Source organism: Xenopus laevis, chromosome 4L, assembly GCF_017654675.1.
Source record: "Xenopus laevis strain J_2021 chromosome 4L, Xenopus_laevis_v10.1, whole genome shotgun sequence".
Classification (NCBI taxonomy): domain Eukaryota; kingdom Metazoa; phylum Chordata; class Amphibia; order Anura; family Pipidae; genus Xenopus; species Xenopus laevis.
In genome coordinates this window covers 63,407,935-63,424,366 of record NC_054377.1, presented here as the reverse complement: position 1 = coordinate 63,424,366, position 16,432 = coordinate 63,407,935, and the positions used below count along the sequence as shown (strand labels likewise).

The 16,432-nt window shown below is 36.4% G+C and overlaps 1 protein-coding gene across 1 annotated transcript in view; it reads right to left on the bottom strand.

Moving 5' to 3' along the window:
* LOC108713511 (neural-cadherin-like) overlaps positions 1 to 16,432 on the bottom strand; it is a 57,577-nt gene that overhangs the window by 25,958 nt on the left and 15,187 nt on the right. The window contains exons 11-18 of the mRNA XM_041590226.1: positions 13,964 to 14,131; positions 13,448 to 13,697; positions 13,229 to 13,356; positions 11,850 to 12,036; positions 10,771 to 10,914; positions 8,936 to 9,219; positions 5,800 to 7,408; positions 967 to 1,060 (exon numbers count right to left, since the gene is read on the bottom strand). Of these exons, the coding sequence (XP_041446160.1) occupies positions 967 to 1,060; positions 5,800 to 7,408; positions 8,936 to 9,219; positions 10,771 to 10,914; positions 11,850 to 12,036; positions 13,229 to 13,356; positions 13,448 to 13,697; positions 13,964 to 14,131 (2,864 nt within the window). The remainder of the gene's footprint in view (positions 1 to 966; positions 1,061 to 5,799; positions 7,409 to 8,935; positions 9,220 to 10,770; positions 10,915 to 11,849; positions 12,037 to 13,228; positions 13,357 to 13,447; positions 13,698 to 13,963; positions 14,132 to 16,432) is intronic.

Genomic DNA, 16,432 nt, shown 5'->3' with positions numbered 1-16,432 from the left:
CAAGATGGCAGTAGAGATAAAGTGTGCCACGAATATAAATAATGAGCCCTTAAAGGGGATGTAAAGGCAAAAAAAAAAAAAAAAAATCCCATTTTTACTTTCTTTAATGAAAAAGAAACCTATCCCCAATACACTTTAATAAAAAAAGGCCTACCATTTTTATAAAAAACCTGACTGTATGCAGTGAAATTGTCCCTTCATTTACTTGTTCTGACTGCTGTGGATAGGAAATTTCATATGATCCCTAACTGCTCTGCAGGGAAACCATCATACTTTCAAAAGGCAGGGGGGAGGGACTTCCCAGAACTGGAGCAGCTTTGTTTGTTTCCCTGTAGAACATCCGGTGACCATGTAGAGATTCATATCTGCAGCAGTAGGAATTTCACTGCATACAGTCAGGTTTATTATAAAAACTGTACAGATTTTTTCATTGGAATATATTGGGGATAGGTTTCCTTTTCAGTTAATAAATGGAGCCAGATTTAAACAGATTAGCTGGGATTCTATTTGGAGGATTTGCTGCAGCCACTGGTTCTGGAGAGTTGGAGAACGTTTGTATTAAACAATACATAAGTATAAAATCCACATTAGATCACATGACAACACAGGGCCCAGTGCAGTCTGTCTATTCTGATTATTAATCAGTTTTGTTGTATTGGCATCTATGGCAGATATTATTTGATTTTGCTGATTATTTATGATGATCCCTAAGCTTAACCTCCCAACTGAAGCCCAGACCACACTGAGCATGTGCATAGTCTTGGTCTTGCAAAGATGTTTAACATAGTTACACGATGATGACCCCCTGTGGCCAACTTTGAAAGCATAAATCATAAGTTCATGTTTATGTTTAGTATACAAAATAGAGCATTTCTAGCATTATTTTATTTTAGTCATTTAGTGTCATTAGTCTGAATTCATGAATTTTACACAAGCATTTAAATGGATTCTAAATGTTTTTCTTACACAGGAATTTTTGAGACAGACTTATATGTTTTATTGTCCCAATCATCTTCATCCGGTGCATAGACTTTGCCAAGCTCCACTGCTGACCATCCAGCTAAGAAAAAAAAAAAACACAAAACAAGAATAAAAGGTGAAAAAACATGGTGGCATAGCTTCTGTAATAGCACAAAAGCATTACAATAAACGTTAGTAAACCTCACATTGTGCTCATTTATTTACTCTAGTGTTATCATTGGGCCACAGGTTTGTGTACTGCACTATAACAAAATGATGACGTTACAAAGAAGTCACTGATGCTCTTCAAGTTCAAGTTAGGGGGGGGGCAAAAAAATCTCTGATATGGACACATTCCTAGGTTGGAGACCTATAATATAGACTTAAATGAAGCACTGGGTGGCCTACTTATCTGCATATATTCATTGCTCCTTACTAAATCTGGGCCATTTGTGAATATCATAACTTGTTGGACTAACACAGGGTTTGTTAGGGTGATTGTAGCACCCACCCACTGGATTTAGTTGTAACTAATAGGACCATTTGTGCAAAAATAATAATAATTCTTCACCTAAATTGGTAATCATAGAAACTCATATGCCACATGGCTTAAATGACCCTTTGGTGACCAAATATAGAAATAACTGATTTTGACTATTTACTATAGATCAATATTTGTGGTTACTGCATTACAGAATACATATATACGGAATGCTTAGGATGTTGTTGCTTTAATTAATTTTGAGAAATGATGGTACTTTAACCCTGCAGTATGTATAGGGAAATGTAACCCTGTAATGTGTATATGTAGTATAAGTTATCTGACTCTAATGATGAAATGAGCCTGCACCAACTGCATTTCTACAATGCAAAAATATATCCTCAAATTGAGTATTTAATCATGGTGTTGTTGAATAACCTGCTTGGCAACAATAATTTGCTGAACATCTGCAATGACAAGTGGAGTGTGAGATTAGGATGTTTTCTTCTTGTACATTTGTGTTTTAGCTGGCCACACTCCCTATGATGTCTCTAGCATGACTCCTTAGAGTATAGGGGGTTTTCTATAATGGACTTTAATTCATACAAATTGTTCATATTTATAAAGGTTCATCCCTTTTTTAATACACCCCTCCTTGTAATAAAAACTTGGACTTGGAGCCCTATGGGACATACAGGGGTGCTTCGCCAATGAGGCGAGTTGAGGCTCTAGGTACCAGGGGCAGCAAAAATGCTGCTCCTGGTACTTTAAGAGCGAATTTCCGGGGGAGGGGGGGCAGCAGCAACTGCTGCTGCCTCAGGCAGCGGAGGGGCCAGGATCGCCCCTGGGGACATAATAAGAAACTTATGCCAGCCTGCAGTGAGACAATGGATTTTCAGGAAAGGCTAAAACTTCAGGATGAAACAGTTAAATATATATATACTACTGTATGAAGAATGCTAATTCAGAACGAGGTCGGAATTCTGGGCTTTAAAGTACGGGAAATTAGCCATGTATATGTTATGTACAGAAGAATGAAGCCTAAGGAGGCAAGGAATCTCAAGCCCTGTTTTTTTTATTGACCTCTGATCCAACACTCTGATCAGGAGCAAACAATACTCAAACATGGTGATAGATATATCTAATTACATCTTCCTCCTCACTGCTTAGCTCAGTTAAGTAAGGCATGAAAATATTACTGACAGCAACATTTTTTTATCTAATATTAATTCCTATTAATGTTCCCTTCACGTGTTTGTTACTGTAGGCAGCGAATGCCGTGAGCAATGAATTCTTCTAAACTCATTCTAAATATTTATACTGATTTAATGCACATTAGCTCATAGATTTTACATATGATTAGCCTACTTAAAAATTAAAATGAATAAAATTTGCAATTTAAGCATACTTGTCCTTGGAAACGAGATTTATTCTGCCTTTCTGAGCCTGGAGTTATGAATAATTATGAAGATTTTTCTGTATGACTTCACATCAGTCCATATATAGGCATTTTAACATTTGTATTTACTTTAATGTGTGATTGAAAGGAAGAGATAGATAGACGATACGTAAATAGATTATAGAGAGATAGATAAATAGATAGATAGATAGACAGATGATAGATAGATGATAGATAGACAGATGATAGATAGATAGATAGATAGATAGATAGATAGATAGATAGATAGATAGATAGATAGATAGATAATAGATAGATAGATAGATAGACAGACAGACAGACAGACAGACAGACAGATAGATAGATAGATGATAGATAGATAGATAGATAGATAGATAGATAGATAGATAGATAGTGCTGTCAATCATGCAGTACCATGAGTGATAGTGATTCTTGGTTGGTGAAAGTAAGGTGGCTTTTCCTGCACTACAGTAATTAGTTGTGCCATTGCCGTTATATGTCCTAATCATTAATATTTTCATTCAATAAATATGTAACCTTCCATATTACAAAGATTTATTGGTGCCCCTAGAATAAAAATGTTATATACTGTGGTTTGGTATGTTCTGTAAATGTACTGTAGTGGTGCGCACAACAACTGCCAATAGACACATGCTTACTTACTGTATAGTGCACATCTATCTACACTTTTAATGTGAATTCTAAAAAATGGGAAAAACATACGTTCCTTTTTAAAATCAACCATATTATTTAAAGGATCATAGTATTTGTTTCTAGTATTATAACAGAGGCCCTTGCATTTGCCAACTGTGAAAGTAGGGTACATTATGATGTGTGACGCTATTGCAAGTTAATTACACGCTTGTGCACTGGTTGCTTTAAACATAGAAATAAAATTTGTTTAAAGGTGACCACACACAGGCTGATAAAAGCTGCTAACAAGGTCCTTCCATATGAATGAGGACTGCATGGACACATTAGTGCGGTCCTCGTTAAACGGGTCTGTAGGCTGAAGCAGAAGGGTTTGACTGGTGATGTAGAAAGTTAATTCACAGCTTTAGGAAGTGCTTAGTTTCAGTTATTCTATACAATTAGCGTTCTACCAAATATTAAGTCTAGGAGGTCAATAATTTAGTCAATGTGATTTTTTTTATAATCTCAAAGATTTTTTTACAAATGTAGTGAATGGTTAACAGTGAAACGCCGATTTGCGGAAACCTGGTTATCTGAAATGTGTATTTTTTTCTGTATGATTGTAACTTGCATGCACTGAAAATGAAAGCATTGTTTTTTTGAGGTAGCTTGTTTCTTGAAACTCTCAATGTATGCTCTTTATTATTATTATTTTTTTATTAACATGTATTTATATAGCGCCAACATATTGCGTAGCACTGTAAAGTAAATGCAACTTGCAACAACTTCAAAAAAGCATTTATTTGAGGGACCAAATCATAATTTTTCTCTCTTTAAAGATCCCTAGTAAGGCCTCATCTTGAGTATGCCATGCAGTTTTGGGCCCCAGTCCTTAAGAAACTATATTAATAAGCTAGAAAGAGAAACGATGCTCATGCCATGAGACGTTGAGAAACTTTCCTTAGATGGCAGTGCACCGCTGGTTACCAGGTGCAACAAAAAGCTACTCCTGGTAACAAAAATTTAGGTTTTTCAGAATATCAGTTGTTTTAATACATAGAGCTCCATTGCCCTCTTTGCACTAGCAATTTAGCCTACCCCCTTGACACACTCCGATGCTTTACCAGGCATCGGATGCAAACTGTGAACCCCCATGGAAAGGTTAAACAATCATAGAAAGTATTCTCCAGCAGCACTCCGACAAACCAGGCAACAGTTCAGTCTTCATACAAGCCCTTTATAAAGCCTATCTTCACCAATTTGGAGTGCTGCTCGGGTATTATTTCAATGGTTACAGCTGGATAAAAAGCAACAATGATCTGATTACAATTTTTTTCTAGCATTATTTAGCAATCCACATAATGTGTAAAGCAGTTGATTTCTACAGTAACCCTTAAACATACATTATTAAAAAAAACAGTAAGGAAAATCCTTTGATAAAGTAGCAAAATCATTCTAGAATTTCAGAAAAGGGTTAGTATATGTGATATTCCACAAAATGTGGGAATTCTAATTCAGCTTTAATAAATCTCACTTAGAAAAAAAAGAATTTAGTCCTCCAACAAATAATTGTGCTTAATTTAAGATGGCCCATAATACTTGCACCCTTTTAAGATTTTTCAAGCCCTAGGCAACCCAGCCTGCAACCACACACCCTTTGCACACACACACACATTTTCAAGTAAACAAGCACATGTATTTATGGTGCCGCATCAGGGACAAGGGAACTATGATTAGTGGAAGGTGGGGGGATAAGTGCTAGGACTGGGGGTAGATGAAAGATGATATATATGTGCCTAGCATTTCCCCTCCATTGTGCTTAGACACATGCCTCTTCTGCCTTTCCCTAGTTCCAGCCATGTTACTGTTAATAATAAGGCACAGTTTTGGAACTTGCCAGTAAAGCTCAGAAAGCCCAAAATCTTTCACACATTTTGAAGCAGTTGGTAGTTGCTTCCTGATGCACATGGCCAGAGGGGCAAGTCAGAAGCTATCTCCCTATAACCCTCATTTAGTGGAGTACATTATTAGTTGTTTAGTTGGTGGAGCAGAAGCCATGATATCCAGGCATGTTTGGAAAACTGTTGGGTATGCTGGGTATAATTCAAAGCTCTGAATTAAATGTGCCCTGCATTCATAAATGCACCTAATATCTCACTTTATAGCCATGTGCAAGTGAAAGGGAAATATAAAAAGTGAGAATACTATCATTATAATTTTATTGCATTGTGTGTGCAATGACAGACAGACAGACAGAAAGAAAGACAGATATGACAGATAGACAGTCAGCTAGGTCCCACCTTACCTCCATAGTTATTAATGTACACATCTTTGTGACCACCTCTATGAGGGTTATCATTCTCATCTCCAATAGTTATTAAAAGTGTATTTGTAGCACTCATTGGTGGATTCCCACTATCTGTAATAATTATAGGCAGATAAAAATCTTTTTCTCTTTCTCTGTCAAAGGCCCTTAGAGCATGAACAGTGGCTGTATTGTTCCCATTATCATTCAAGAGGAAGTCTGTAGAGTTATAATATTCAATTGGAAATGAAAACTTGAAGGGTGGCCCATTCTCTAAGGTATCATGGTCGGCAGCATACAACAGATCTGAGCTTTCATTCATATGAACAATCTGAGGCCATGCTGCGTTTTCCCAAATAACAGGGGTGTATATTCCATCAAATACTGGTCCATTATCATTAACATCCAGCAAGCTGAAGGAGACAGTAGCACTTCCAGTTTGTGATGGAAATCCTTGATCGGAGGCCAGAATAACTAGGTGATATTGGGAATGTAATTCCCGATCAAGGGATTTTTTTACTTTTACAAAACCAGCCGGATCAACAGAAAATTCTCCAAGAACATCTGAATTGGGCCAGATACTGAATATAATCTGTCCATTAATTCCAGAGTCTGCATCCGAGGCAATCACCTGAGTAAGAACAGTGCCTACTGTAATGTTCTCTAACACAGGCGACAGCTGAACAAATGGGGCCACAAAGACAGGAGCATTGTCATTACAGTCTTGTAGTTCTATGAAGCAAAATGATAAGCTAGAGAAGTCAGGGTCTTCAACTTTTATTGTAAGGTTAAACCAACGCTCCTGAGGGTTCTCATAATCCAACTTTTTTTTTAACTTTATTTCTGCTTGATTTGTCATTCTGTCACTTTCAATAGTGAATTGTTGATCTGGATCTCCATCAATGATGCTGAAAGTTAAAAGAGCATTCTCCCCAATGTCTTCATCGTGTGCAGAAACCTCAAGAACCTTTGTGTTTATGTCATTTTTCTCAGAGATGACACTGTTCCATGACTCTTGTGTAAATCTTGGGACATGATCATTGATGTCTAGAACTGAGATTGTTGCTGTGCCTGTTGTTGCCAAACCTCCACCATCTTTTACTTCGACAAGAAGAACATAATTATCATTCTTTTCTCTGTCCAGGTTTCTGAGTGTGTAAATTGTGCCAGTATTAGCATTTATACCAAACATATTCACGCTTAACAAATTCATGGTGTTGTTAAGTATAGAGTAAGTTAAGATTGCATTTATTTCTTCATTTTTATCATCTGCATCTACAGCAGTCATCTCCAAAATGGTTGTGTTTGGTGGCACATTCTCATACACGTTGGCATTGCAGCTGCTAAGAGCACAAGTGAACTGAGGGGCATTATCATTTATATCCACTACATATATGATCACATCAGCAAACCCAGTGAGTCCTTCCCCTTCTTCGTCAGTGGCCAAAACTACAAATCGCCAGAGCCCATGTTCTTCACGGTCAAGAGCCTTTTGGACAAAGAGACTGCCTGTTTCCTCATCAATAGTAAATATATTATTAGCGCCTTTTCCATGCAGAGAATACTTTAAGCTCCCGTGAGCACCATTATCTGGATCTGTGGCTGAAACCTTGACAATATTATAAAAGAAAAATGAAATATATTAGCAACTATTTTTATCAGTTCACATCAAGTATCTAGTATTGGAATTACCAAAGCATTATTGGGTGGGTTGCAATTAACAAAAAAATTTTTGTTATTTTTGACAATTTTCAGAAAATGTTCTGGTATAAATATTAATGCAAAATATAATTAAAATCAATGTAAAGACAATAAAAAATAACACAATATACTTAATAAAATCTAGTTACGAAGCTGTTACAGGTATGGGATCACTTATCTTGAAATCCATTATTCCATTAAAGCTATGGTTTACAGGAAGGACACCTCCCATAAATGCTATTTCAAGTAAATAATTCTAATTTTTTAATATGTTTCCCTTTTTACACTCTAATAGTAAAACAGTATTTGATCCTAACTAAGCTGCATAAATCAACTTCATTTAACTAAGCTGCATTAATCCATATTGGTGGCAACACAATCCTATTGGATTTATTTCATTTTTAGAAGATATTTTAGTAGACTTAAGGTATGATGATGCAAATTAAGGAAAGATTGCTTATCTGGAAAACCCCAGGTCCTGAGCTTCCGGGTTAAAATGTCCCATACCTGTACTATCTATTATGGGTCAGACAGCTAAGATTTGGTGCCAAAAACACAAGTAGTAACACAAATCAAATGTATATACCCCACGCCTTCTAGGTGTTGTTTATGAAGTTCTGACTATCTTTTGTATATATCTTGTAGGTGAATGAGAAGGTAGATAAGGTTATGGGGCACAAGGACTTTTGTTACAGGCATATGAACTGCAAATGGTTACCTGCTGGGGGTTAGAAAGGCATGCAAGTGATCAGTGAATGAGTACTAAGGGGCATGCTTTTGCACCCATTTGTGCTCTTGCAGTCCCGGCAAATACTGTAGCTGTGGGCCTCTGCTCTCAGTTTTTTGCTTCTGAACATTTCCACATGATCATCTTGTTGCTAACTGTAACCCTTTTTATGTACTTAATAACTGTACCACATAGCTTTATTTAAACATAGGAGCAGTTATTATTCTAATGATTTAATGAATTTACACTTTCATGACAAAACAGAAAACTAAGAGAATAAATTCAGACTGAAGAAGTACAATACCGTATAGTTCAAACGATAAAATGAACATGGTTAAAGCACATAAGACTGATTTGAAAATGAAGAATTGATAAAAAGAAAATATCTGTTTACTGAATACTGTTTAATGCCCTAAAACTAAGAAGCAGTAACATGCAACATGATGGCCTTCTGTGAGTCATTAAACAGCCTTTGCATTTCATATTAACTTTATAATATTATAGCCTCCCTGCTCTTATTTGTAAATTGTTTTATTCTTTTTCTTAGTAGATGTATTGTACCTCCTTATTTACATTACTAGCCTACATGAATATTTACTGTTACAGATGATAATAAGAGTTTTGAGTTAATACAGAGAGGGCATGACAAACCTATGATACCTAAAGTAATCATGGTTACCGCTTGGAAATAGAAATGGAAACCTATACCTGGATTACTAAAACAGGTAACTTGGATTGTTCTTCAGTGACATGTCCATGGTACTCATTATGAGAGAAAACAGGAGCCTCATCGTTTTTATTCATCACATTGATTGTTACTGTGGCAAAATCTTCCCATTTGCCATCTGATGCCAGTAATGTTAGTTCATACATCTGCACCTCTTCATAGTCCAGGGGTTGGAAAATAAAGATTGATCCTGTATCTGGGTCCATGTCAAGCACCCCGCCAAAGTTCCCAGCTGTGATCTGATACCGAATCTTTGCATTCATGCCTAAAACATACATGCATTATAAGCCTATTAAGCAAAATAAATATGCCTTTTATTTAAAATACACACAAAAAGTAGAACCCACGTCTCTACTGTTTAATCCTGAAAAATATTTTTAAAGGTGTACCACCTATTAATATATTGAAATTAGAGAAAAACACCCATTCAGCTCAAAGCAGTAGTTTTAAACTGCAATATAGAATTTATTACAGCAGTATAAGTACATGCCCTGTTTCAGGCCTGGCCATTTATTAAGAGGAAGATTTACTGAGATTCTAATGAATTTTTGAAGTTCAAAAAGTTTGAATTTCTAAGTAATTTTTTGGATTCTTCGACCATCGAATAGGATACTACGACTTCGAATTTACTTCGACTTAGATTTAAAGTAATAATCTGTCCAATATTCGACCATTCGATATTCGAAGTACTGTCTCTTTAAAAAAACTTCGACTTCAATACTTCGCCAAATTAAACCTGTCGAAGTGCTATGTTAGCCTATGGGGACCTTCTACAACATTTTTCTAAGTCTTTACACATCGAATAAAAATCCTTCGATCGTACGCTAAATTCGTTCGTTTTTATTTGACCGCAGGATTGCCAAATTTGCTGAAAAAATGTCGAATTCAATATTTGAATTCAAAGTTTTTTAATTCAATGGTCGAATTTTGAAGTTTTTTTGTACTTCAAAATTCTACCCTTGATAAATCTGCCCCTAAGTGTAAGCCCAAACATATTGGGCCAGATTCAATTCAGTAAGAAAAAGGTTTATCACGTGGATGAGCTTCAATTTGGGATGCAATTCAATTCAGAAAATCTGAAAATCTGGTCCATGACTTTTCACGTGATATAACTTTTTCTCACTGAATTGAATCTGGCCGTAATGTGTTATTGTTGTAATAAATTTCAAACTACAGTTTAAAACTACTGCTTTGAGATGTTGGGTTATTATTGTATTTCAATGTATATTTAAAATGCTTAGTATTAGTGATAAGTGAAACTGCTCAGTTTCACTTTCCTAAAAATTTAGCAAAATTTTGCAGAACATCTGCCAAATGCATTAGGCGCTTTTTGTTGCACCAAATGTGTTGGAGTCAATGCACACTTTTTTTCTGCATTATTCTCATGTCAAATGCTTTGAAGCCAATGGGTGTTCTTTCCTGGTGCAAAACAAAAACGTTTTTTTTCCCAAAACAAATGCATGATAAAATTCTAAGCACAGCTTTGAGAAAATGTCTACCAATGCTGAAGCTGCAAATTTTACCATGAAAAAATTCACTCATCCCTACTTAGTATAATTGCATTGCATTAATTGCAGGTAGCAGATTATTGCACTTTGTTTAAACTACAATAATGGTCCAATTCAAGGGGCCAGTGTTGGTGCGAGCAATCCTAAATTGGCCCCAAATACTGATGCTACTGTAGAAAACACTCAGTACTCCTTTAAAGAGGGGTCCTGAGAATAAAAATAGCACTTCTCAACTGTGCAAGACCCTAAAAACCTTATATGCAACCCAGTTTGTAGCATCAGTTGATATTCAGACCTCAACTCTTTACCTTCGTCTGGGTCATGTGCAGTGACAGTAATGACTATGTATCCCACATCCTGATCTTCATCCACATTAACATAGTAAGTGCTCTGAGTGAAGGAAGGCTTGTTATCATTGACATCGCTGATAAAAATGCGCACGTAGGCAGTGTCTAGAGAGACAAGAGGCAGGAGATTAAAATACTTGACTGAGCCACTTCTGTCAGCTGCAATTCCTTAAACCGTCGGGCAGCACATTAAATGAAAACTAATATGCAGACAATACACGAACAAGCCCTCGGGGCTGGGAACAATTTATACAGTCACATTATTCCAAAACTCCTGAAGATGAAATGACTGTCAACATCAATTTGTTTCAACAGATAACACTGGAATAATTGATCCCTCACGTCAGTGCCTTTTTTTTATTTTGGGCCAAGTGCCCAGAGAATCTATATAAACTGGGGTTAATCTGCCACTATATTTTCAGCTTTCATCAAATGTCACATCAGAGTACAGGTATAACACAGTCTACCCAATACTAGCCTGGAAAATACTGTACGTTCACTATTTAAGTGGCCAGAAGCTATGCTTAGAAACTCTTCTTGCAAATACTTATTACTTATAATTAACTTCAATTCCCCAGATCTTTTAGACAATTAATCCATATTGTGGCTTCAATAGAGCATTACGTTCTTTGCAATGCAGGATTTTCTTTTGGGGAAACACAATCTGCTTTCTGTTTTTGTATCTAGTATTTTATAAAACTATGTTCCCTAAAATAGGTGGTGATATCAATATACCCAGGTCCCTAGGTGACCATCACTTTAAAGAGTTAGTTATTTGCAGACAATGTTCTCGTCTCTTTCTGCTGCTCTAGTTTCATTGCTACGGTTGTTTACAGGTACTGTATATAACCTTTCCCATTGCAAGGAGCAACCAATTATAGTAACTCTGATTGAATACAGATTCGTCAAGCTAAAATGGCACGCCCAAATAGGCGACAGTTGAATATGACCAAGAATTCTATAGAATACCTGATTTACAATTATTAATTATGAAAGTGTTTAGTCTGTTTTTGGTACAAAGACAAACATGTATTTCTTGCCAGAATTTGGTTGTCCATGCCTTCCTGGGCGCGCCGACTCTAATCCATCTGATGACTTAATTTCAAGTAGGTATGAACTACTTGTCTCTCTGTCAAACACAGAAGCAGTGAAGATAGAGCCTGTTTGTGGATCGATATGGAACAGGGCGTGATCTCCAGTACGATCCTCAAGAATTGAATAAGTGATCTGAAATGATTAAAAAATTAAATTGTTCCTAATAACTTTACTCCTTTAATAACACATTTTAAATATATTACTTTCATTTGTATTTTTGGTACCCACTTTCTATAAAATATGGGCATTCGAGTCTTTATTACTGCTACACTAGTAGACTGTTAATGGTTAGGAATACTGGAAATTACCAAACAGACACTGCTTTCAGTAACAAAAATATATAACAGTAATAAAAATATTTACTAGTAACTTTAAAATCACTTCTATTTGTTAAAAAATACATATTGAATTACAATTACATTTTATTTGAATTATGGAGAACCCTTGTGCTAACAAATTACTTAGTATGATGTAATCCTGAGGCATATACAGTATATAATTAAAAATACAGGTATGGCCTGCATGGTGAGTTACCAGTTAAAGGGGTTGCTTGCCTTTAAATGAATTTTTAGAGAATAATATTCTGAGACAGTTTGCAATTGGTTTTCATTTTTAATTATTTGTGATTTTTGAGTTATTCAGTTTTTTATTCAGCAGCTCTTCAGTTAGCAAATTCAGCAATTTGTTTGCTTTTGTACAGATTAACGTAGCAACCAGGCATTGATTTGAATGAGAGGCAGGAATATGAATAGGAGCAGGCCTGAATAGTAAGATCAGTAATAACCGGAATATGTATAGGAGAGGGCCTAAATAGCAAGATCAGTAATAAAAAGAAGCAATAACTGTGTAACCTTACAGAGCATTTGTTTTTTAGATGGGATCAGTGACCCCCATTTGAAAGCTAGACGTCAGAATAAAAAGGCAAATAATTCAAAAACTATAACAATGAAGACCAATTGCAAAGTTTCTTAGAATGAGCCATTCTATAACATACTGAATGTTAACTTAAAGTTGAACCACCCTTTTAACAAAGCTGTTTAGAGCTTTACAAAATGACAAACAATAGTTATGAGTGGGTTGACCTGATACCCGTGGGACCCGCAGGTCGGGCGGGTTTGGGCTGACCTCGCACGCTTCTTCGCGGGTGGTGGGCGGGTGCAAGTTGAGCTCTTCTCCCCGCCCCTTTTGTGACGTCATCGGCGGGGCGGGTTGATAAAAGCAAACCATAAGGGCAGGTGTGGGCCAAGGGAGGGCGGGTTATGGTCGGACATCACTAACACACAAACTGTTCAGTTTGAGTGTGACCCTGATTAGACTTCCTTACCTCTCCATTCAAGCCCAGGTCCTGATCAGTCGCAGACACCTGCAATACAATTGTCCCAAGGCCAAGGCCCTCAGTGACAGAGGCTTCGTAGATAGATGATGTAAAGAAGGGCACATTGTCATTGACATCTGCAAGTTGAACAGAACATTTTTATATTCAATATCCTGGCAATATAATAAACCATTTAATATGTGTGTGTGTGTGCCCTTTCCTGCTTACCTGTCACATTAATGTATACAGTAGTGAAGGCTGCTAAAGGCACTGGGGCAACATTTTGTGCTCGTATAGTTAAGATAAAGTTCTTGGTTGTTTCATAGTCCAAGGGTTCAGCTATCAGCACAGAGGCAGAGCTTTCCTCCCGGTTCACAGTGAGGTAGAAGCGTACTGGCATGTTACTCTCTGGGACCAAGCCTTCTTCTAAGTTGTAGGTCACTCGAGGGTCTCCAAGTAAAGAGGTGGCCTTCACTGTCTATTGACGGCAGATACATTAGGGATTAAATCATATTATTTAGATAGATGTTCGTCTACACTTCCTGGAAAGGGTACAAACCTCTATCACTGATAATTACAGATTGCAAATGTACAATAAATGTCATCATTCATATGTTTATCATACAAATCCCACCTGCAGCCATACAGGCGCCATTGAACTAACTTCTACCACTTGTGACAAAGGATGATGGGAACTGTGGTTCAATAATAGACCATATATTAGAAATATTACATATATCATACCACAACAGCTGTATCTCTCACTGTGTTTTCTGGCACCACTATCTCATATCTGTCTTTTTCCCATACTGGAGGCTGATTCTGGGCATCTGTGACCCGCACAGCTACTTCCACCTTTGTGCTCCTGTTTCCTCCATCTGTGGCAATTACCTCTTGTGTTATTAATGGCCTCTGAAAAAAAGCAGGAATGAAAACAAACGAGCCACATTAATATAAGCGAGTGCCGGCTATCTCCCGGAGCTGTATGTGCCAGAAACATCATTTTGTTTGAGTTTAGTGAGTGATTTACTGGAGAGCGCTGCCTGCAAAACTGGAGCAAAACTTAATACAAATGAATTGTCTGTAATTTTCTTCTTTTATTATCATTATTTTTTATACAGTGTCAACATAATTTGCAGCACTGTGCTAAGGGATCATAAATAATGTGTGAATCATGTTATTACAGTAGGATTTGCTAAAGTCTAACATGATTTATTTTACAGCAGACAAGTTTAACATGTAGCCTTCCGGTTTAACTGCAACTGCCAGTATTCCCTGACAGCCTAAGGAGCAGGTGAATTTAAAGGAGAAAAACACTTTTCTAAAGTAATTTATACTGCAATGTATTAGGTCATTTAATTCATAGGAAAACAATTATAGATGATGTAGTACAATTCTACTGCCTTGCTCAGTCACATGTCTTTGTTCTTTTGATTTGAAATATATATTTAGTGGTCGTTTAATGAGTAAATGAAATTGAAGGATATGGGAAACAAAAGGAACTCAGCAATAAGAGGTGGCCTCTATAATACAAAGGTGTATGCCAGGAACACAATAGCATTTAAAAATACAGTGTAGCAAATGAAAAAGCCATTTATATTTAAAGGGAGCTGTATGTATGGAAGGGTTTTCTTTTAATGATTAATATTCAATGTACAAACAGAGAACTTTAGCTGGATTACATTATTCAAATATATTTATCTCCATATGCCATTCAGGGGGTGCCCTGAGGTTCATATATAATAAAATGGAACACACAAGACCAACATCTGGCCGTGAGTAGCAAGCCAGTGTCATATTTTGCAGTAACCTGGAGGACTTAAAGATGCCTGAGAGCCCTGTCCAGCTGTCTCTGCATGACCAAAGAGAGCATAGATTTTAAATCAAGTAAACATGACAGCTTGCTAGTGTCTGACAGTGCCACAGACTGTGTTCTCTAAATATTATATGAGCTTACTTTATATATTTTTTTCAATATTTAATTTATACACCCATTTCTTATACAACACTGCAGAATATGTTGGCGTTTTACAATATGTGCTGATAATAATAATCATAATAATAACTGAATCCAAATTTGATGTTACTCTCACAAAATACACACTACCCATTTATCTTAAAGTATAAACTGTGACCATCACATTTACTTAGCCTATTTATACTTATACACACCAAAAGCAATTTAGCATCCCAACTAGGATATTACACAATTGCAGTAACAGCAAGCTACAAGTTTGCTCCTGGTGTAGCATGTTATAATACAGGGGTTCCCGGTAAAAAAAAGTACATTCAATGCTTCCATTATTTTTATTACAGCAGCACATTACAAGTCATACATCATTCATATCAGTCCCAGCCCCTATGGAACATTCCTATCACATTTACACAGGAGACAATTAACCTGCCTGTATATGTTTGGTGTGTGCAAAAAAATGCAGTACATGGAGGAAACCCACACAGACACAGTGAGAACTCACAGGCATAAATGGCCTGCGGGTAGAAGCAACAGAGGCAGAGGCAAAGATGGAAAAGTCTATTATAGCTATTTACATGGATACGACTAGAAATAATCCACTGGCTCAGCCAGGAGGAACACTGTCTAGTCTTTGTAAGGTCCCTTCTTCCAAGCAAAGCAAGTCCTATCATAGAAGGATCATAACATTTTACTGAGGGTTAACAGCTAACATCCATCTCAAATTATATATTCTATGCTGCTTGGTCAACATACACGAGTGGGTAGAATTGTGATCCAGTTATGTAATTTGTGCAATGGCTGAGATGAAAGTTTGCATGAGTGGGACATTACACTTTCTCCCATTTAGAGATTGAGATTCATAGGTTAACCTCAATCTATCATCTATTTATCTATAAATATCTATCATCTATCATCTACATATAATCTATCTATATTCTATTTATAATCTATCGATAAATCATCTATCATCTCTTTTACTGTTATTTAGCAAAACAAAGAATAAATATGTAGTACAATGTTGACTGCATTGTTTTGAATTCTGTTCATGTGGGGATTTGCTGCAAAAGATTAACAAATTATCAAATGGTATTAATTTCCAAAATGAAATACAAGAGTTGAAACAGAATAGGTTGAACATACCCCAGCTGAATATTTAATAAAGGCTGAGTCTTTAATAATAGGCTATTCAGCTCTTAAGAAAGCCAAATGATTTCATCTATCTCTCTATCTATCTATCT